The sequence below is a fragment of the Myxine glutinosa genome, unplaced genomic scaffold (assembly GCF_964187855.1).
Source record: "Myxine glutinosa unplaced genomic scaffold, kmMyxGlut1.1 SCAFFOLD_943, whole genome shotgun sequence".
NCBI lineage: Eukaryota > Metazoa > Chordata > Myxini > Myxiniformes > Myxinidae > Myxine > Myxine glutinosa.
In genome coordinates, this window is record NW_027617038.1 from 1 (window position 1) to 23,944 (window position 23,944).

The 23,944-nt window shown below is 40.4% G+C and overlaps 1 protein-coding gene across 1 annotated transcript; it reads right to left on the minus strand.

Annotated features, from left to right (window-relative positions):
* Window positions 1-431: 431 nt before the first annotated feature.
* Window positions 432-23,494, minus strand: LOC144889124 (bifunctional glutamate/proline--tRNA ligase-like; the record flags this gene model as incomplete). The annotated part of the gene is made up of 6 exons (XM_078769031.1): window positions 23,328-23,494; window positions 11,376-11,460; window positions 9,223-9,322; window positions 8,902-9,055; window positions 5,523-5,686; window positions 432-526 (listed from the first exon to the last, which is right to left on the minus strand). Coding segments are annotated over exons 1-6 (641 nt in total), but the record flags the coding sequence as incomplete, so codon positions are not given.
* Window positions 23,495-23,944: the final 450 nt, after the last annotated feature.

Sequence of the window (23,944 nt, forward strand, 5' to 3'; positions counted from 1 at the left end):
ACCACAACTTTCATCATCCATGATGTACCATTGTACCAATGTTTGTTCAAGGCATTGAAAAGATTGGGGTCTGAGGAAGTACATGGGGTGGGAGGGGTTGACTCCCAAAATAGGCATTTTTTTGTTTGTTTAAACTTTAAAGTCTTATGATTGTCTTAGTATGATTCTACATGCTGCCCCATCTAACAGCAAGCATTGAAATTGATTTAAAATACCATTAGTCAGTACAGTATACTGTTTATTCTACCAGGTGAGCGAGCACCATGGGTATTTATTGCCCCTACGTTTGTTTTTTCCTTTGCCCGAGCACTATTAAGACAGGTCACTCATGGCCGATATTTGTCACCTTCAACACCACATTTTACCCCTCACGATAGACTTGCCCGAAAATCCTTCTGTCTCCCAATCCCTTCCCCCAAAAATGGTCTCACCCGCTGGCCTCAGGTGGGAATCGAACAACCACTTTGCCCATCTCAGCTCCGGGTAGTTCAACAAACTTTGCACGATCTTCTTGCTTCTCTTTACTCTACAAGATGGAAGATGGGAATAAACAATCAATTAAAGGAGCATGATTACTTGGGATGGTCTTCCATGATGGAAAAGATCCATCCTCAAACAAACATATGCTTTCAAGAATCTAAAGTACAATATATATGTATGTATGTATGTATGTATATACAGTCACGTGAAAAAGTAAGTACACCCCATGTAAAGTTTTGATTTTTTCAATATATTTCAACATACAGCTATTTGATCTTCATTTCAACAGTATTGATAGACAAAGGTGATATAATATAACAAATATCATGAAACATTTACATTTTGATGTCCATTGTATAATTTAAATAAACATAAATGCAAATTTCGCATGTGGAAAAAGTAAGTACACCCCTACATTTATCACTACTTCAAATACCTAAAATTAGAATCAGGTGCACCAGCTCAGGTGCAAATGATTAGAACATCGTTAGAGAGGATCTTGGAGGAACCTGTCTTATTTAAACCTCAGACATTTAGTTTGGTTTGCTCTTTGTTGTTGAAGTGTGCGGCGTCACCATGCCGAGATCAAAAGAGCTCTCTGAAGCCTTCAGAAAGAAGGTTATAGATGCCTACGAGTCTGGAAAGGGATTTAAAAAGATCTCCATACAATTTGAAATCAATCATTCGACTGTCCGGAAGATCATCTACAAGTGGAGAAGATTCCAAGCAACTGCCAACTTGTTCATGCCAGGCCACCCCAGCAAGTTCAGCCCGAGAGCAGACCGCAAGATGCTGAAAGAAGTCTCGAAGAACCCCAGAATGTCATCACGGGACCTACAGGTAGCTCTTGCCACTGTTAATGTCAAAGTGCACGAGTCTACCATTAGAAAAAGGCTGCACAAATTTGATCTACATGGGAGGTGTGCCAGGTGGAAACCTTTGCTGTCCAGAAAGAACATCAGGGCAAGACTAAAGTTTGCCAATGAACACCTAGGCAAAGACCAGCACTCTGGAACAATGTGCCCTGGACAGATGAGTCAAAGGTAGAGCTATTTGGCCACAGTACCAGAAGACATGTTTGGCGAAAACCAAAGACAGCATTTGACCACAATAACCTGATACCAACTGTAGAGCATGGTGTTGGAAATATTATGGTTTGGGGCAACTTTGCTGCATCAGGGCCTGGGCAGCTCACCATCATAGAATCCACTATTAATTCTTCATTGTACCAGAGGGTAATTGAGGATAATGTGAGGCCATCTGTCGGAAAGTTGAAGCTCAACCGAAGGTGGATCTTGCAACATGACAATGACCCTAAGCATATCAGTAAATCCACCAAGGAATGGCTGAAAACAAAGAAATGGAGGGTTCTGGAATGGCCAAGTCAAAGCCCGGATCTAAATCCCATTGAGATGTTGTGGGGGGATTTGAAACGAGCTGTGCATGCAAGAAACCCCTCAAACATCGCACAGCTGAAATAATTCTGCATGGAGTGGGCAAAAACTTCTCCCAGTCGATGTCAGAGACTGGTAGACAGTTATAAGAAATGCCTACTTGAGGTTGTTTCTGCCAAAGGGGGCAATACCACTTATTAGAGCCAAGGGTGTACTTACTTTTTCCACATGTGAAATTTGCATTTATGTTTATTTAAATTATACAATGGACTACAAAATGTAAATGTTTCATGATATTTGTTATATTATATCACCTTTATCTATCAATATCGGTGAAATGAAGATCAAATAGCTGTATGTTGAAATATGTTGTTGAAAAAGTCAAAACTTTTCACCCCATGTACTTACTTTTTCACGTGACTGTATAATTATATATATATTGTTGTGGATATGAGGACTGTATATTTTTTTTGATTGTGTGCTGTATGATTATTATTATTGTTTATTCTGTGCCTCCTGCCTCCGGAGCTGTGTAAAGACCAAAAGGGCGTCCCATAGTCCACAAGCATACACGTCAGCCAATCATAGAATATCCATGTTCGATAGTTATCTCTTATTCTGTGTTTTAGGATAAGGCTGTGTCTCCCATTAATTGAAAGTACTCCATTGCACCAGTGAAAGAGAATAGATCCCCTTTCCTTCCCATCCCCAAAATCTCCATCCCATATTACATCCCCTCTCGTCATTGCCGAGCCTCGATTGCCCATATTACCTCCCCTCCAATAACCGCCATTGACCACGAGGCTCGAGTCAGGGAAGAAAGGCGTGTCTCCACCTCGTCAGAGGGGAGGAGGGGCGTGCCCGCCCGTCGTCATCCAGGGCGGAGCCCGAGGGTCGCGCGACCAACCAGGGCCGAGGTGAGCACCCCGATGGGCGTGTCCTGAACGCCGGCGGCTTAACCGCCGGAGGCGCTATAAAAAGGCGCGCACGGAAGTAAAAAGAGAGGTGGTTGGACAGTTGGTTGGTTGCACAGAGTTGGTTGCACAGAGTTGGTTGCACAGAGTTGGTTGCGCAGAGAGTTGGTTGCACCGTTGGTCAGGGTTGGTTGCACCGTTGGTCAGAGTTGGTTGCACAGAGTTGGTTGCGCAGAGAGTTGGTTGCACCGTTGGTCAGGGTTGGTTGCACCGTTGGTCAGAGTTGGTTGCACAGAGTTGGTTGCGGTGAGGAGTCGGTGGTCAGAGTGAGGGACCAAGAAAGAGTGGAGGGTTTGGACCAGACGAGTGGGACAAGGCCTGGCAAGGCAAGTGGAGGCGGGAGCAGCAGCGACACCCGGCAGCCGCTTGGGGCCTGGGCGGCGGTTTGGAGCAGGGCCGAAAAGGAACGGCGGCTGCTAAACGCGCCGATCGTGCTGCATGACCCCCCTTGGACTTCCCTCTCCCTCCAGCCATCCACATCCTGCGATTCCTGCAATTCCCCGCGTGAGTCAGTGTCTTTTGTTTGTTCTGTCCTGGGATAAGTTAAGCCTGTAGATAAGCTAGTATTTGCACTGTGTCACCTGCGTCTTATGTGTTGTAAATAAACCTTGATTGCTCCGTTTTGCTTGTGTAAATAATAAACCCCATTACTCGTCTGTACGTCTTCTCGTTTTATTCCTTTTTCCTCTTTGCATTGCGTCGTTTTCGTCTTTTCCCTCATTGAGCAGCTGGGGTGCGATACGGCCAAAGTCTGGGTGAATCAGGTGAGTTTTGTTAGGTCGCGGTCTTACACCACCGCTCGGTCTATAACATCTAACCGCGATCTGTAACAATATTTACACACCAAACATCTAGAACGGCACTCGGTAGAGCACATACCTCCACCAGGGTGAATAGTTTATGTTTTGTATCTCACTGATAAACCGGATGTGGATCCAGATCTGCCCAAAATCAAATAGTGTTGTTATTGTCACATAACCTACTCATCCACCGAGCTTTGTTATAACTCGTTCACAACTTTTTGAGATATTATGCTATGTATCGTTTTTGGCCCCATATCTCAACAGTGAAGAATCACTTTATATATTAAACAATTATCATATCCAGATTCAGATCCAGATCCAGAACTTCACCAAAATCAAATAAATTCTTCCTCGTCACATACGCAACCTGTTCACCAAGTTTTGTCTGAATGCGTCCACAACTTTCTGAGATATTCTGCTCACAGACAAACAGACAAACTGACAGCAGACACGGGTAAAATCATAACCTCGGTTCACCTGCGGTGGCAGAGGTAATAATATACATTATTAAATTTCATTATACATTATTCAATGTCATTACTTATACATGGCGAAAGAAAGGACCAAATATATTCCAAACTCGTGACCAAAAGATATTGTTGCGGTTTTAGAACCCACACTTTTGTAAATAAATAACTCTTGTAAATATGACATTAAAGGTTAAAGGTAGCACCCTTAGTTAGTCCACAAGCAACACGTAGGCCACCATAGGAACTCAGTTATTTCCTTATTATGTGTTTAGATAAGGCAGTTTCCAATAGTTGAATCTGCGTTGCATCAATCAAATAAGGAGTAGGCCCTTTCGTTCATTTTGCGACCTCTCTCCAAATTCTGTTATGCGCCTTGGTTAACGTTCGCACAGGCGCCGCCATTGACCATGCGGTCAGCTCGAGGGAGAAGGGGGCGGAACGCCAAGGACAAAGTGTGGCCTGTCAACTAGTCATCAAAGGCGTGGCCGGTAAGCCCCCAACAGCCAACTAGGGCTGATGAAATATCACTGGCGGGTGTGGCTTGATGAAGCGCAGAGTGATCTTGAAGCGCGATATATAAGCGCGAGCGCAAAAGGCCTCTGACGGACTTCTTTCAGGGACTTCTTGCGTGAAGGACTTGACTTGACTGTCACGGACTTCTTTGTATACGAGCTCGATTACAAAAGGCGCCTTATTGAAGGACATGAGCCCCCCCCCCCCCCCCCCCCCCGCTATATGTAAGGGCCGCTCGTGTCGAACGATACGCGCGAAGCTGCCTGCCGGGTTTTCGGCCGCTGGACTGGAGACACCTGGAGCCGGACCCCATCGCCTGGACCATCTGCCTGGACCTTCGACCCTACCAGCTACAATCCCGTGAGTGTGTATGTTTGTCTGGGGTCGTAAGTTAAGACTGTGTGGTTAAGCCTGCCCTGTGTCCTGCTTCTTCTTCTTCTTCCTGTACATTCTTTCCTTTCTTCTTCTTTTTGGTTGTAAATAAATTTACCTTGTTCTTTCTTGGTTTTTCCCTAATCCGATCGCCTCCGTCCTTTCTTTCCATTGAGTACCTGTGGCACGATTTCGGAACCGCTATAATCGGGTGTAGTCATTGTTAACGGCTCGGACCGCGGATTGCTAACCGCTCGGCATTTACCATCATGTCCGTGGTTCGAGCAGGAGTTATTTCCCTGCTTTACGGTCGGGTTAGTAAGTAGGTATTTGGGACTACATTGACCAATGACCCTAGCTAATACCGACTGGAAGGAGCGTTATAACTTCTAAGGACTCGGGTCGGTCAGTCACAGACAAGGGGATTAACCCCCCCTTGATAAGGGGAGCGCCGACCCCCGAGATCCGTAACAATATAATGAAGAATGAGGTTTGTAGCAATAAGTGCAATATTACCTTAGTATGACTACCTTGCCCCACAGGGAGGCTGGAGGCAACCCTGTTTCCCCATTGAGAGGACACGGCATTGAAAGGTGGTAGTGACGAAAGGAAAATGAACCACCGCCGGACATGTTGTGGTGCTTGGCCATTCTCCTGTGCTGACTGCCACATGTTGTTACCTAGAACAGGCAACAATGCATTCATATAATACCGTATATAATACCATAATATTCATATAATACCATTCATATAAGGCAACTAACATAACCGTGTTCCAAAACGTGGCAGTTACAACATTAATGTGCACGCACTTCCTAGTTTCACACCATTATATGGTACCTATAACACCAACCAAAATCATGGGGGCAATACCCCTGGCGCTTACCTGGTAGAATGAACAGTATACTGCACTGAATAAAGGTATTTTAAATCAATTTCAATGGTTTCTAGAAGACAGGGCAGCATGGAGAATCATACTAACAAAATCATGACTTTTAACAAACAAAAAAATACCTATTTTGGGGGGCAACCCCCCCCCCCCCCCCACCCCCCACTCCTCCTCCCACTTTGTGGGGGGTCAATCCCGGACCCACTTTAACCCCTGGTAGACCCCCTTAGACATCGATTTTTTTTAATGCCGGGAACAAACTTTAATCACAGCACAACACATATCATTTGTGCTAAATTTGGTCGCAATATCATAAGCAATTTACAGAAATCTGATTTACAGAAAGAGCTATGACCAAGCATTTATGTATTGTTACTGATCTAGTCTACGAGGTAAAATGGGGAATATATTAGAATAGTTATTTCAAAGTAAGTGGTAGTGCAAGTGTGATGAAGTTCCGGTATATATAGAGTATGTCGAGCACGCGTTTGGAAACATCTCATCCCCGTCCCCTTACACCCGACAGTACCGCTGCCTAAACCACACCTCCCCCTTGCCCACATTCTTAAACCTTCCCCGACATACATTTGTCCTTGTGTGGAATTTTCCTTAGCCAACAGCCAATCAGCACGCTCCATGAGCGAGATTACCACATGGCAATCGAATGGGCTAGTACGGTTTGACGGCCCCTGCAGGACGTTATAAAAGTACACACGCTGCGTGCGTTGTTCTTCTTCTGTCTTGGGACCATGGTTGGCTGGTAGCTCACCACTGTTCATTGTTAGAGAGATTCTGGTGGTTCAGGTTCGTGGTACAGGTCGTGGTTCGTTGAAGAGTTAGTGTGATGGGAATGTAGGTGACACCGGTCCACAAGATGCAACAAGCACAAGCCCTGCACCAGATCGCTGCACACTCGAATGAGGACCCACACAAGGTGTGAGAGCATTACTGCATGAAACAGGGTTTTCTCTTTGTATCGTCATTTACCTTTTCTGTCTCCTGTTTCCCGAATGAACATTAAGGTGTATTTGTTAAGCCATCTTAGTTTTGAGTTGGATGGGTGCAATTTATTCTTCATTCATTGTTATTGTCTGTGATCACCTCTGTGGGACTGGGTTCTTCTTTCTCCTCTTTTATCCCTGTAGCAAGTTCCCATTTTAATGAGAGCTTGAGTAATCTTTGGGAACGGGAACCATAGTGCTTAGAGGATTGGATTATTAACCCTTAAGATGGGCAGATTTACTGACATGCCTTACGCGCCTCAACAAGGATTGCCGAAAGGCTTCACTGAGCCATCTTCCTGGCAGATCCACCACGGTAGTTGCATTCAGAGACACAGATTTGCACAAAAATAATTAAAATGAAGATATTTTCATCGCATTATCCAAACCATGTGACCTATGTCATAAGTTTAATATCTCAATACAAATGGGTCATAGTTCATGTGCATGCAATTTCAGATTTTTAGGATAGGCATTCAATTAAAACATGTGTGGCTTCAATGATGATGTCATCATTATCATGCTTTTGTTACCAATTGGGAATACTTGACAATGTGCCAAGTTTCAATTTTTTCCATTCAGCGGTTTCCAAGAAATATTTTTTTAATTATTTGTGTTTAATCCTAGATGGCTGCCATACCACGTGACCTATGACATCACGATTATCATAAAAACATTCTACATGGGTGTCACTCCTACCCTGAAAGTTTCGTCTCAATCGGACAGGTGGTTGCTGATAAAAACAAGGTTTAGCCTGGCCGGATGGACAACCCGAAAACATAATGCCTCCGGCCACCTTCGGGGGCGGTGGCATAAAAATACCCTGAAAAGATCAAAATTGCATCAACGTATACTTGATGCACCATTCATTACTTCCGCCACCAAAGGTGGATGGAGGTTATGTTTTCACCCCTGTCTGTTTGTTTGTTTGTGAACAAAATATCTCAAATAGTTGTGGACGGATTCAGACGAAATTTGGCAGAGAGGTAGCGTATGTGACAAGGACGAAATGATTAGATTTTGGTGAAGATCCGGCTTCGCATATGGATCTGTGAATTTTTTAAGTGATTCTTCACCATTGGGAGATAACGGCCAAAACCTATACATAGCAGGATATCTCAAAAAGTTGTGGACGGATTTTGACGAAACTTGGTGAACCGGTTGGGTGTCTGACAAGGACAAATAGATTCGATTTTGGTGAAGATCTGAATATGGATTCGGATATGAGAGTTATTTAATTTTTTAAGTGATTCTTCACCATTGAGTGATATGGCCAACCAGGCGGAGGTATGCTCTCTGATTGCCGTTCTAGTTTGCATGCGTTTTCATCAACTGCATGTTAAAAAATTGTGAGCACCCCCTTGTTTGGGGACATTGCGATTCTTGCTCAGATACATATTTGTAACTCATCTGTGGTATTTTTTTTAGATAATCCCCAACCTTGTTGCATTAAAATCGAAAAACAAGCACATATTCACTCAATGCACCATGGTCGAGGGTGAAAATGTATCCTCCATCCACCTTTGGTGACAGGTAACCAGCAGATAACCCCGTTCCACTGGGCTGTTGTAAGGGAATGAGTTCCCAATGGAATGTGGAATATTTAGGGAGTTTGCTATGAATGTCCTTTGACAGCATAATAGTCACTGTTACGACTGTTAAGGTTTCTCGGTGAAGTAAATGGACGAAAAGGTTGATGAATACGTTGGATAAAAATGACCAAATAGTTTTTTTTTAGTTCTAGTAAGTGTGGGAACCAGTGTCTCCGAGCTTATACATTGCCCATGTGCGCAGCCGAGCCACAAAAATGCATGAATATCGATATTCATAGGATCTCCGCATGCACTGTCCCAAGAGCTTTAAACGAGGTATAATTCAGAAGTATATGTGCTGTGGTTAAGGTATTTACCCCGTTCAGACACAATCGCGCAATTTGCATTTGTACAAATACTGCATATAGATACAACCAACAGATTGCTCTTGCGAAACTCTTTAGTGTCCCCACCTGTAAGAGCGGCCCAAACAGCAAAGTCTGCTAAGGTTAGTGCATGGCCCACAAGGTATGAACGGAGACTGAGGTTGTGCTGGAGAGCAGCTAGAGCACGAGGAAACTCTGTAGGGTCAGCCAACCTATCGGCAAAATCTAACCAGTGATCAACCTGCAAACACATCGATGGGATCATGCAAAAACAGGTGGCCATTTTTTTTTACAGTCCCTATGTCGATATGTAACCTGTTCTCTCCACCCTCTACTATAAACCTTTCCCACTACGTACATCTGCTCTTTATCAAATCCGTCCATTCACTCTCGCTACCCTCTGCAAACCTCTACTTGCTCCAACAGGTTTCCTCCATAGAGTCCATGCTTTTGGTTCAGACGAGCAATGTAGCGGCAGATGGAATTGGAGGTGTTGAATGTCGTTCTCCTACAGTGAAGGAAGGGGAAATAAATAACTTGAAACCAACCAAGCCTAACATGATACACAAAATTAAAAGCATATGCAGTTAAAGGCAAACGTCTGTACCGATATAGCCGACACCGTTTCACAACTATTTATTTTTATTATTATTTCCCTGCAATAGTCACAAGTGGGCAGAGGAGAGAATGCACATGCACAATACCACCTACCTAGCTATCCCAGTTATCGGCCTTTGGATAGTTCTGTAACCGTTGAAACTGATTGGCCGCCCATCGGAGCAAACTCTTCAATATAATAATAATAATAATAATAATACATTTATTTTATATAGCGCTTTTCAAGAAGCCCAAAGACGCTTTGACAGAGTACAAAAAACAAGTGCAAAAAGACAAAAATAAATAGGTAAATAATCAAAGCAAAAGGAAGGAGAAGGAGAAGAGATAGTCAGGGGTTAAATGCTGTGGGTTAAATGTTGAATGCAGTGTTGAACAGGTGGGTCTTGAGTGATGTTTTGAATGTGGTGAGTGAGGAGGAGTCTCTGATGGTGTGAGGTAGTGAGTTCCAGAGGGTGGGAGCAGCGATGGAGAAGGCCCTGTCCCCCCAGGATCTGAATTTGGTCTGGATGGGGGGGGGGGGGGGGGGGACAGCAGGAGGTTGGCGCCAGCAGAGCGGAGGTTGCGGGTGGGAGTGTGTCTGGAGAGGTCAGTCAGGTAGGATGGGGCCAGGTTATGGAGGGCTTTGTAGGTCAAGAGGAGGATTTTGTACTGGATTCTCTGGGGGATGGGGAGCCAGTGAAGCTTATAAAGGACGGGGGTGATGTGGTCACGGGTCCGGGAATGGGTGAGTAGACGGGCAGCGGAGTTCTGAATGTATTGGAGTGTATTGATGATTATTGAGGGTGAACCATAGAGGAGGCTGTTGCAGTAGTCCAGACGGGAGGTGATGAAGGCGTGGATGAGGGTTTCTGCAGCCGTGGAGGAGAGGGATGAGCGGAGACGGGCAATGTTTTTCAGGTGAAATATAAACCACCTTTAACAAACCACCTTTAGAGGCCATTTTTCCCCGCAAGCGGGGGTTGGCCTTTTTCGGGAACCGTGGTTGTTGTTGTTTTTTGGTCCCCTTTTTGAAGCAATGTTTTACGGCTGGATGCCCTTCCTGACGCCAACCCTTTTTGCCGCCTTTAACGACAAGCAGGGAATTACCAGTGAACTGGTACTCAATTTGCCGACCTCGGAAGGATGACAGGCTGAGTCAACCCCCCTGGCGTTAATTCAGCGATCGACCGGGATTCGAACCCAGGATCCTAGGATCCTAAGCCGGCACCCTAGCCGCTAGCCCAACACCAGGGCCCAACACCAGGATGTTTTTCAGGTGAAATATACCAAGTAATAATAACTTCTAGCTCTCATTTTCGTTACATTCAGAAAATGACTCCATAATCCTATTCCTACCACAACCTCAAACACTGGACTTGTACCTATTTTGTCAACCTCCTTTAATATCAAATACAGTATGCCAATGAAACCCTCAAGTGATAATTACCTCCTCCACCGAAGGTGGATGGAGGTTGGCAGTCTGTGATCAGGACATCTCAAAAAGTTGAGGACGGATTCAGACGAAACTTGGTGGATATGTTGGGTGTGTGACAAGGACAAATCGATTATATTTTGGTGAATATCTGGATTCGGATCTGGATACAATGACTTTTTAAATTTTTAGTGATGTTTCACCATGAAGAGATGGGTCCAAAATGAAACATGTGCAGCATGATATTTCAAAAGGTTGTGGACAGATAATGACAAACCTTGGTGGATGAGTTGGGTAGGTGACAGTAACAAGCCGATGAGATTTTGGTGGGTGACAAGGACAAATAGTCTGGATGCAAGTCCAGCCAATCAGTGGGACACAAAACGTAAACTGTTCAACCTGCCGGAGGTATGCGCTGCACATATCGCCCTTCTATTTTCTTTGTCTCCTCTGACGTTCCTTCATAAATAAGCCCAACCAACTCCGGAACAATCCCAATTGATTTGAAGCAAACAAGTAAAACTTCACTCACTCGGAAACTTTCAAGCTGGTTTCCTGCCCAGTCTCCAAGGCAATGACCAATGAATCACGTACACACTCAACTGCCAGCAAAGCAGCTGTCAAGAAGAAAAACAAAGAAGGGAGGAAGAAGGGAACTTGAATTAAAAAACAAACAAACGTTAAAATTGGAAAAAAACAGCATTTGTCATTTTTTATCCCATCAATTTGCAGAGACACCATCAATACCATCAATAATTGCAGAGACACGTTGTTGATATAGATATAACGAGTGGCATTTCACACCTTGTGAAACAAACAGAACTTCACCTCATTCCTAACGAAGTTACAAACACATGACACCAAGAGTTCATTAATCAGAAACATGTATAACCATCAATAGTATTAGTCAGGTTCACTATGTCAATAAATTATATTTCGTTCAAAATCATGGTAGATTAGCAAACCTATACATTTTTGGAAAGGTTATAGCAAAAGGAAACTAAAAATCAATGTTTACATTTGGAGAGATACCTGTATGGCGGCCATTTTGGATTTTCAAAATGGCCACTGTAAAATACATATTTTGTTCTATTTCTGCCTCTAACTACTCTAAAAACTTTTAAAAATATACTAAACCTATATTTTCAGGGACAAGGAATCCAATGAAAGTATCAAATTAGTGCAATGGGGAATGGTAAGACACGAATCAAAGGTTTTGAATTGCAAAATACTGTCTTTATATTCGCGACAAGTTGCATAATCAAATACATGTTATCATTTTGTACAGGCAGTTAATAACATCAAAATGTGTCACAATAATTCATATCACCAAACATACACAGGCAGTCAGCAAAATCATATATACACATGCAGTCAGTATAACTTCACATCTACACAGGCAGTCAATGACAAAATATACACAGGCAGTCAATGGCATCAAACATACACGATTACAGAATATGCCATTTAGAGTTCGTCATCACCGTCCTGTGTGTCGTATCCGACAATATAGTCCGCATCGTTTTCACAGTCCGTTCCACACAAGCAAAGGTCGGTCAAATTGATTGGCAAATCGAATTGGTCGAATGGTCGATCGAATCGAATTCGATGAATCGAATCGAATCGATCGAATTGGTCGAATGGTCGATCGAAGCGATTGGTCGAATGGTCGAATTGGTCGAATGGAATTGGTCGATTGGTCGAATTGGTCGAATCGAATTGGTCGGAATTGGCAAATGTAAACATTGATTTTCAGATTTTCCATGTAATAACGTTTCCAAAAATGTATAGGTTTGCTAATCTACCATGATTTTGAACGAAAAAACATAGTGAACCTGACTATATGTTTTCACGAACCTATCTACAATCACGACAGTGTGTTTTCATACATCTATCTACCATCACAAGTGTGTTTTCATAAATCTGGCTACCCTCACTAGTATGTTTCATTAACCTGTCTACCATCACTAGTATGTTTTCATTAACCTGTATAACCATCACTACAGTGTGTTTTCATAAATCTGTCTACCATCACCAGTATGTTTTCATTAACCTGTCTACCATCACAAGTGTGTTTTCATAAATCTGTCCACCATCACTAGTATGTTTTCATATATCTGTCTACCATCACTAGTATGTTTTCATATATCTGTCTACCATCACTAGTATGTTTTCATTAACCTGTCTACCATCACAAGTGTGTTTTCATTAACCTGTCTACCATCACAAGTGTGTTTTCATATATCTGTCTACCATCACTAGTATGTTTTCATTAACCTGTCTACCATCACAAGTGTGTTTTCATAAATCTGTCCACCATCACTAGTATGTTTTCATTAACCTGTCTACCATCACAAGTGTTTTCATAAATCTGTCTACCATCACTAGTATGTTTTCATTAACCTGTCTACCATCCCTAGTATGTTTTCATATATCTGTCTACCATCACCAGTGTGTTTTCATAAATCTGTCTACCATCACCAGTATGTTTTCATTAACCTGTATAACCATCACTACAGTATGTTTTCATAAATCTGTCTACCAGTACCATCACCAGTATGTTTTTATTAACCTGACCAGCATCACTACAGTGTTTTCATTAACCTGTATAGCCATCACTACAGTATGTTTTCATAAATCTGTCTACCAGTACCATCACCAGTATGTTTTTATTAACCTGACCAGCATCACTACAGTATGTTTTCATAAATCTGTCTACCAGTACCACCACCAGTATGTTTTTATTAACCAGACTACCATCACTACAGTGTGTTTTCATAAATCTGTCTACCAGTACCATCACCAGTATGTTTTTATTAACCTGACCAGCATCACTACAGTGTTTTCATTAACCTGTATAGCCATCACTACAGTATGTTTTCATAAATCTGTCTACCATCACCAGTATGTTTTTATTAACCTGTATAACCATCACTACAGTGTGTTTTCATATATCTGTCTACCATCACAAGTGTGTTTTCATAAATCTGTCTGCCATCACCAGTATGTTTTCATTAACCTGTCTACCATCACAAGTGTGTTTTCATAAATCTGTCTACCATCACTAGTATGTTTTCATATATCTGTCTACCATCACTAGTGTGTTTTCATATATCTGTCTACCATCACTAGTATGTTTTCATATATCTGTCTACCATCACAAGTGTGTTTTCATATATCTGTCTACCATCACCAGTATGTTTTCATTAACCTGTCTACCATCACAAGGGTGTTTTCATGAATCTGTCTCCCATCACAAGTGTGTTTTCATATATCTGTCTACCATCACTAGTATGTTTTCATTAACCTGTCTACCATCACTAGTATGTTTTCATTAACCTGTCTACCATCACAAGTGTGTTTTCATATATCTGTCTACCATCACTAGTATGTTTTCATTAACCTGTCTACCATCACAAGTGTGTTTTCATATATCTGTCTACCATCACTAGTATGTTTTCATTAACCTGTCTACCATCACTAGTATGTTTTCATTAACCTGTCTACCATCACAAGTGTGTTTTCATAAATCTGTCCACCATCACTAGTATGTTTTCATGAACCTGTCTACCATCCCTAGTATGTTTACATAAATCTGTCTACCATCACCAGTGTGTTTTCATAAATCTGTCTACCATCACCAGTATGTTTTTATTAACCTGACCAGCATCACTACAGTGTTTTCATTAACCTGTATAGCCATCACTACAGTATGTTTTCATAAATCTGTCTACCATCACCAGTATGTTTTTATTAACCTGACCAGCATCACTACAGTGTGTTTTCATTAACCTGTATAACCATCACCACAGTGTTTCCATTTACCTGTATAACCATCACTACAGTGTGTTTTCATTAATCTACTACCATCACTACAGTGTGTTTTCATTAACCTGTATAACCATCGCTACAGTGTGTTTTCATTAACCTCTCTCACCATCGCTACAGTGTGTTTTCATTAACCTGACTACCATCACTACAGTGTGTTTTCATTAACCTGTATAACCATCGCTACAGTGTGTTTTCATTAACCTGACTACCATCGCTACAGTGTGTTTTCATTAACCTGTATAACCATCGCTACAGTGTGTTTTCATTAACCTGACTACCATCGCTACAGTGTGTTTTCATTAACCTGTATAACCATCGCTACAGTGTGTTTTCATTAACCTGTATAACCACCACCACAGTGTTTCCATTTACCTGTATAACCATCACTACAGTGTGTTTTCATTAATCTACTACCATCACTACAGTGTGTTTTCATTAACCTGTATAACCATCGCTACAGTGTGTTTTCATTAACCTCTCTCACCATCGCTACAGTGTGTTTTCATTAACCTGACTACCATCACTACAGTGTGTTTTCATTAACCTGTATAACCATCACTACAGTGTGTTTTCATTAACCTGTATAACCATCACCACAGTGTGTTTTCATTAACCTCTCTCACCATCGCTACAGTGTGTTTTCATTAACCTGACTACCATCGCTACAGTGTGTTTTCATTAACCTGTATAACCATCGCTACAGTGTGTTTTCATTAACCTGTATAACCATCACCACAGTGTTTCCATTTACCTGTATAACCATCACTACAGTGTGTTTTCATTAATCTACTACCATCACTACAGTGTGTTTTCATTAACCTGTATAACCATCGCTACAGTGTGTTTTCATTAACCTCTCTCACCATCACTACAGTGTGTTTTCATTAACCTGTATAACCATCACTACAGTGTGTTTTCATTAACCTGTATAACCATCACTACAGTGTGTTTTCATTAACCTGTATAACCATCACCACAGTGTGTTTTCATTAACCTGTATAACCATCGCTACAGTGTGTTTTCATTAACCTGTATAACCATCGCTACAGTGTGTTTTCATTAACCTGTATAACCATCACCACAGTGTGTTTTCATTAACCTGTATAACCATCGCTACAGTGTGTTTTCATTAACCTGTATAACCATCACCACAGTGTGTTTTCATTAACCTGTATAACCATCACCACAGTGTGTTTTCATTAACCTGTATAACCATCGCTACAGTGTGTTTTCATTAACCTGTATAACCATCGCTACAGTGTGTTTTCATTAACCTGTATAACCATCACCACAGTGTGTTTTCATTAACCTGTATAACGATCACCACAGTGTGTTTTCATTAACCTGTCTCACCATCGCTACAGTGTGTTTTCATTAACCTGTATAACCATCGCTACAGTGTGTTTTCATTAACCTGTATAACCATCGCAACAGTGTGTTTTCATTAACCTGTCTCACCATCGCTACAGTGTGTTTTCATTAACCTGTCTCACCATCGCTACAGTGTGTTTTCATTAACCTGTATAACCATCGCTACAGTGTGTTTTCATTAACCTGTATAACCATCGCTACAGTGTGTTTTCATTAACCTGTATAACCATCACCACAGTGTGTTTTCATTAACCTGTCTCACCATCGCTACAGTGTGTTTTCATTAACCTGTCTCACCATCGCGACAGTGTGTTTTCATTAACCTGTATAACCATCGCTACAGTGTGTTTTCATTAACCTGTATAACCATCGCTACAGTGTGTTTTCATTAACCTGTATAACCATCGCTACAGTGTGTTTTCATTAACCTGTCTCACCATCGCTACAGTGTGTTTTCATTAACCTGTATAACCATCGCTACAGTGTGTTTTCATTAACCTGTATAACCATCACCACAGTGTGTTTTCATTAACCTGTATAACCATCACTACAGTGTGTTTTCATTAACCTGTCTCACCATCGCTACAGTGTGTTTTCATTAACCTGTCTCACCATCGCTACAGTGTGTTTTCATTAACCTGTATAACCATCACTGCAGTGTGTTTTCATTAACCTGTATAACCATCGCTGCAGTGTGTTTTCATTAACCTGTACAACCATCACTACAGTGTGTTTTCATTAACCTGTCTCACCATCAATACAGTGTGTTTTCATTAACCTGTATAACCATCGCTACAGTGTGTTTTCATTAACCTGTATAACCATCGCTGCAGTGTGTTTTCATTAACCTGTATAACCATCACTACAGTGTGTTTTCATTAACCTGTCTCACCATCAATACAGTGTGTTTTCATTAACCTGTATAACCATCGCTGCAGTGTGTTTTCATTAACCTGTATAACCATCACTACAGTGTGTTTTCATTAACCTGTCTCACCATCAATACAGTGTGTTTTCATTAACCTGTATAACCATCGCTACAGTGTGTTTTCATTAACCTGTATAACCATCGCTGCAGTGTGTTTTCATTAACCTGTATAACCATCGCTACAGTGTGTTTTCATTAACCTGTATTTAAACCATCGCTACAGTGTGTTTTCATTAACCTGTATAACCATCGCTACAGTGTGTTTTCATTAACCTGTATTTAAACCATCGCTACAGTGTGTTTTCACTAACCTGTATAACCATCACTACAGTGTGTTTTCATTAACCTGTATAACCATCGCTACAGTGTGTTTTCATTAACCTGTATAACCATCGCTAGTATGTTTTCATTAACCTGTATTACCATCACTAGTATGTTTTCATTAACCTGTATAACCATCAATACAGTGTGTTTTCATTAACCTGTCTCACCATCACTACAGTGTGTTTTCATTAACCTGTATAACCATCGCTACAGTGTGTTTTCATTAACCTGTATAACCATCGCTACAGTGTGTTTTCATTAACCTGTATAACCATCACTACAGTGTGTTTTCATTAACCTGTATAACCATCGCTACAGTGTGTTTTCATTAACCTGTATAACCATCACCACAGTGTGTTTTCATTAACCTGTATAACCATCACTACAGTGTGTTTTCATTAACCTGTATTTAAACCATCGCTACAGTGTGTTTTCATTAACCTGTATAACCATCGCTACAGTGTGTTTTCATTAACCTGTATAACCATCGCTACAGTGTGTTTTCATTAACCTGTATAACCATCGCTACAGTGTGTTTTCATTAACCTGTATAACCATCGCTACAGTGTGTTTTCATTAACCTGTATTTAAACCATCGCTACAGTGTGTTTTCATTAACCTGTATAACCATCGCTACAGTGTGTTTTCATTAACCTGTATAACCATCGCTACAGTGTGTTTTCATTAACCTGTATAACCATCACTACAGTGTGTTTTCATTAACCTGTATAACCATCGCTACAGTGTGTTTTCATTAACCTGTATAACCATCACCACAGTGTGTTTTCATTAACCTGTATAACCATCACTACAGTGTGTTTTCATTAACCTGTATAACCATCACTACAGTGTGTTTTCATTAACCTGTCTCACCATCGCTACAGTGTGTTTTCATTAACCTGTATTTAAACCATCGCTACAGTGTGTTTTCATTAACCTGTATAACCATCGCTACAGTGTGTTTTCATTAACCTGTATTTAAACCATCGCTACAGTGTGTTTTCATTAACCTGTATAACCATCACTACAGTGTGTTTTCATTAACCTGTATAACCATCGCTACAGTGTGTTTTCATTAACCTGTATAACCATCGCTAGTATGTTTTCATTAACCTGTATTACCATCACTAGTATGTTTTCATTAACCTGTATAACCATCAATACAGTGTGTTTTCATTAACCTGTCTCACCATCACTACAGTGTGTTTTCATTAACCTGTATAACCATCGCTACAGTGTGTTTTCATTAACCTGTATAACCATCGCTACAGTGTGTTTTCATTAACCTGTATAACCATCACTACAGTGTGTTTTCATTAACCTGTATAACCATCGCTACAGTGTGTTTTCATTAACCTGTATAACCATCACCACAGTGTGTTTTCATTAACCTGTATAACCATCACTACAGTGTGTTTTCATTAACCTGTATAACCATCGCTACAGTGTGTTTTCATTAACCTGTATAACCATCGCTACAGTGTGTTTTCATTAACCTGTATAACCATCACTACAGTGTGTTTTCATTAACCTGTATAACCATCGCTACAGTGTGTTTTCATTAACCTGTATAACCATCACCACAGTGTGTTTTCATTAACCTGTATAACCATCGCTACAGTGTGTTTTCATTAACCTGTATAACCATCACTACAGTGTGTTTTCATTAACCTGTCTCACCATCGCTACAGTGTGTTTTCATTAACCTGTATAACCATCACCACAGTGTGTTTTCATTAACCTGTATAACCATCACTACAGTGTGTTTTCATTAACCTGTATAACCATCGCTACAGTGTGTTTTCATTAACCTGTATAACCATCGCTACAGTGTGTTTTCATTAACCTGTATAACCATCACTACAGTGTGTTTTCATTAACCTGTCTCACCATCGCTACAGTGTGTTTTCATTAACCTGTATTTAAACCATCGCTACAGTGTGTTTTCATTAACCTGTATAACCATCGCTACAGTGTGTTTTCATTAACCTGTATAACCATCGCTACAGTGTGTTTTCATTAACCTGTATAACCATCGCTACAGTGTGTTTTCATTAACCTGTATAACCATCGCTACAGTGTGTTTTCATTAACCTGTATTTAAACCATCGCTACAGTGTGTTTTCATTAACCTGTATAACCATCGCTACAGTGTGTTTTCATTAACCTGTATAACCATCACTACAGTGTGTTTTCATTAACCTGTATAACCATCGCTTCAGTGTGTTTTCATTAACCTGTATAACCATCGCTACAGTGTGTTTTCATTAACCTGTATAACCATCACTACAGTGTGTTTTCATTAACCTGTATAACCATCACTACAGTGTGTTTTCATTAACCTGTATAACCATCACTACAGTGTGTTTTCATTAACCTGTATAACCATCGCTAGTATGTTTTCATTAACCTGTATAACCATCACTAGTATGTTTTCATTAACCTGTATAACCATCAATACAGTGTGTTTTCATTAACCTGTATAACCATCGCTACAGTGCGTTTTCATTAACCTGTATAACCATCACTACAGTGTGTTTTCATTAACCTGTATTTAAACCATCGCTACAGTGTGTTTTCATTAACCTGTATAACCATCGCTAGTATGTTTTCATTAACCTGTATAACCATCACTAGTATGTTTTCATTAACCTGTATAACCATCACTACAGTGTGTTTTCATTAACCTGTATAACCATCGCTACAGTGTGTTTTCATTAACCTGTCTCACCATCGCTACAGTGTGTTTTCATTAACCTGTATAACCATCGCTACAGTGCGTTTTCATTAACCTGTATAACCATCACTACAGTGTGTTTTCATTAACCTGTATAACCATCGCTACAGTGTGTTTTCATTAACCTGTATAACCATCGCTACAGTGTGTTTTCATTAACCTGTATAACCATCGCTACAGTGTGTTTTCATTAACCTGTATAACCATCGCTACAGTGTGTTTTCATTAACCTGTATAACCATCGCTACAGTGTGTTTTCATTAACCTGTATAACCATCGCTACAGTGTGTTTTCATTAACCTGTATAACCATCGCTACAGTGTGTTTTCATTAACCTGTATAACCATCGCTTCAGTGTGTTTTCATTAACCTGTATAACCATCGCTACAGTGTGTTTTCATTAACCTGTATAACCATCGTTACAGTGTGTTTTCATTAACCTGTATAACCATCGCTACAGTGTGTTTTCATTAACCTGTATAACCATCACTACAGTGTGTTTTCATTAACCTGTATAACCATCGCTTCAGTGTGTTTTCATTAACCTGTATAACCATCGCTACAGTGTGTTTTCATTAACCTGTATAACCATCACTACAGTGTGTTTTCATTAACCTGTATAACCATCACTACAGTGTGTTTTCATTAACCTGTATAACCATCACTACAGTGTGTTTTCATTAACCTGTATAACCATCGCTAGTATGTTTTCATTAACCTGTATAACCATCACTAGTATGTTTTCATTAACCTGTATAACCATCAATACAGTGTGTTTTCATTAACCTGTATAACCATCGCTACAGTGCGTTTTCATTAACCTGTATAACCATCACTACAGTGTGTTTTCATTAACCTGTATTTAAACCATCGCTACAGTGTGTTTTCATTAACCTGTATAACCATCGCTAGTATGTTTTCATTAACCTGTATAACCATCACTAGTATGTTTTCATTAACCTGTATAACCATCACTACAGTGTGTTTTCATTAACCTGTATAACCATCGCTACAGTGTGTTTTCATTAACCTGTCTCACCATCGCTACAGTGTGTTTTCATTAACCTGTATAACCATCGCTACAGTGCGTTTTCATTAACCTGTATAACCATCACTACAGTGTGTTTTCATTAACCTGTATAACCATCGCTACAGTGTGTTTTCATTAACCTGTATAACCATCGCTACAGTGTGTTTTCATTAACCTGTATAACCATCGCTACAGTGTGTTTTCATTAACCTGTATAACCATCGCTACAGTGTGTTTTCATTAACCTGTATAACCATCGCTACAGTGTGTTTTCATTAACCTGTATAACCATCGCTACAGTGTGTTTTCATTAACCTGTATAACCATCGCTACAGTGTGTTTTCATTAACCTGTATAACCATCGCTTCAGTGTGTTTTCATTAACCTGTATAACCATCGCTACAGTGTGTTTTCATTAACCTGTATAACCATCGTTACAGTGTGTTTTCATTAACCTGTATAACCATCGCTACAGTGTGTTTTCATTAACCTGTATAACCATCGCTACAGTGTGTTTTCATTAACCTGTATAACCATCGCTACAGTGTGTTTTCATTAACCTGTATAACCATCGCTACAGTGTGTTTTCATTAACCTGTATTTAAACCATCGCTACAGTGTGTTTTCATTAACCTGTATAACCATCGCTACAGTGTGTTTTCATTAACCTGTATAACCATCGCTGCAGTGTGTTTTCATTAACCTGTACAACCATCACTACAGTGTGTTTTCATTAACCTGTCTCACCATCAATACAGTGTGTTTTCATTAACCTGTATAACCATCGCTACAGTGTGTTTTCATTAACCTGTATAACCATCGCTGCAGTGTGTTTTCATTAACCTGTACAACCATCACTACAGTGTGTTTTCATTAACCTGTCTCACCATCAATACAGTGTGTTTTCATTAACCTGTATAACCATCGCTACAGTGTGTTTTCATTAACCTGTATAACCATCGCTGCAGTGTGTTTTCATTAACCTGTATAACCATCACTACAGTGTGTTTTCATTAACCTGTCTCACCATCAATACAGTGTGTTTTCATTAACCTGTATAACCATCGCTGCAGTGTGTTTTCATTAACCTGTATAACCATCACTACAGTGTGTTTTCATTAACCTGTCTCACCATCAATACAGTGTGTTTTCATTAACCTGTATAACCATCGCTACAGTGTGTTTTCATTAACCTGTATAACCATCGCTGCAGTGTGTTTTCATTAACCTGTATAACCATCGCTACAGTGTGTTTTTATTAACCTGTATTTAAACCATCGCTACAGTGTGTTTTCATTAACCTGTATAACCATCGCTACAGTGTGTTTTCATTAACCTGTATTTAAACCATCGCTACAGTGTGTTTTCACTAACCTGTATAACCATCACTACAGTGTGTTTTCATTAACCTGTATAACCATCGCTACAGTGTGTTTTCATTAACCTGTATAACCATCGCTAGTATGTTTTCATTAACCTGTATTACCATCACTAGTATGTTTTCATTAACCTGTATAACCATCAATACAGTGTGTTTTCATTAACCTGTCTCACCATCACTACAGTGTGTTTTCATTAACCTGTATAACCATCGCTACAGTGTGTTTTCATTAACCTGTATAACCATCGCTACAGTGTGTTTTCATTAACCTGTATAACCATCGCTACAGTGCGTTTTCATTAACCTGTATAACCATCACTACAGTGTGTTTTCATTAACCTGTATAACCATCGCTACAGTGTGTTTTCATTAACCTGTATAACCATCGCTAGTATGTTTTCATTAACCTGTATAACCATCACTAGTATGTTTTCATTAACCTGTATAACCATCGCTACAGTGTGTTTTCATTAACCTGTCTCACCATCGCGTGTGTTTTCATTAACCTCTATAACCATCGCTACAGTGTGTTTTCATTAACCTGTCTCACCATCGCTACAGTGTGTTTTCATTAACCTGTATAACCATCGCTACAGTGTGTTTTCATTAACCTGTATAACCATCGCTACAGTGTGTTTTCATTAACCTGTATAACCATCGCTACAGTGTGTTTTCATTAACCTGTATATTAAAAAAACCATCGCTACAGTGTGTTTTCATTAACCTGACTACCATCACTAGTGTGTTTTCATTAACCTGACTAACCATCACTAATTCACATTAACCTGTCATTTCCATGCAGGTAGGTTTTGTATACAGGTAGTACGATTTTAATGAGGTAATGTCTAATGATGTTTCATCAGGTACTAAGTAAGTACTTACCCAGAGGCGGAGAGGAACTACTGACGACAAGTTTAAGCTGCATGGCGTCTCAGTGTCGCTTCCCTTCTTTTCCTCTCTGTTGGATCTGGAAAGGTCACTGCCTGGATGTATTCGCTTGTGGAGAAGCTTTCCAATCCACGCAGTCTGCCGCCACGTCTCGCCGCCGAGTCGCCGACTGAGCAATGCGCATGCGCAATGCAGACTTCATGTGCTGATGTAATATCCCGATAATGTATTCATCGCTGTCTTTCCTTTGGCATGAACACTTTTTTAATTTCCTGGAAATCTACATTTTTCACATATGATAATGCTGTAATAACTCCTTCTGTGACTGTGAGGACCAACGTAGCTTATCGTCTTTTCAATACATCATGAAACGGAAGCGGTTGTGATTTAAAAAATATGATTCCCCGAATATATGCATTTAGTCATCAAATCTCAAAATAAAAATTAGTCTCAACTCTAAAATACTTAATAAATCGGTCAATTATTACAGGTAGGGAACGCCGCAGAGGGACCGAAATGATCTTGAATCGGTGCAGTGGAACGCACCACATTTTCAAATCTAGGAACATGAAACCACCCCCCTCTCTCCAAAAGGCACAGTGGTACGGTCC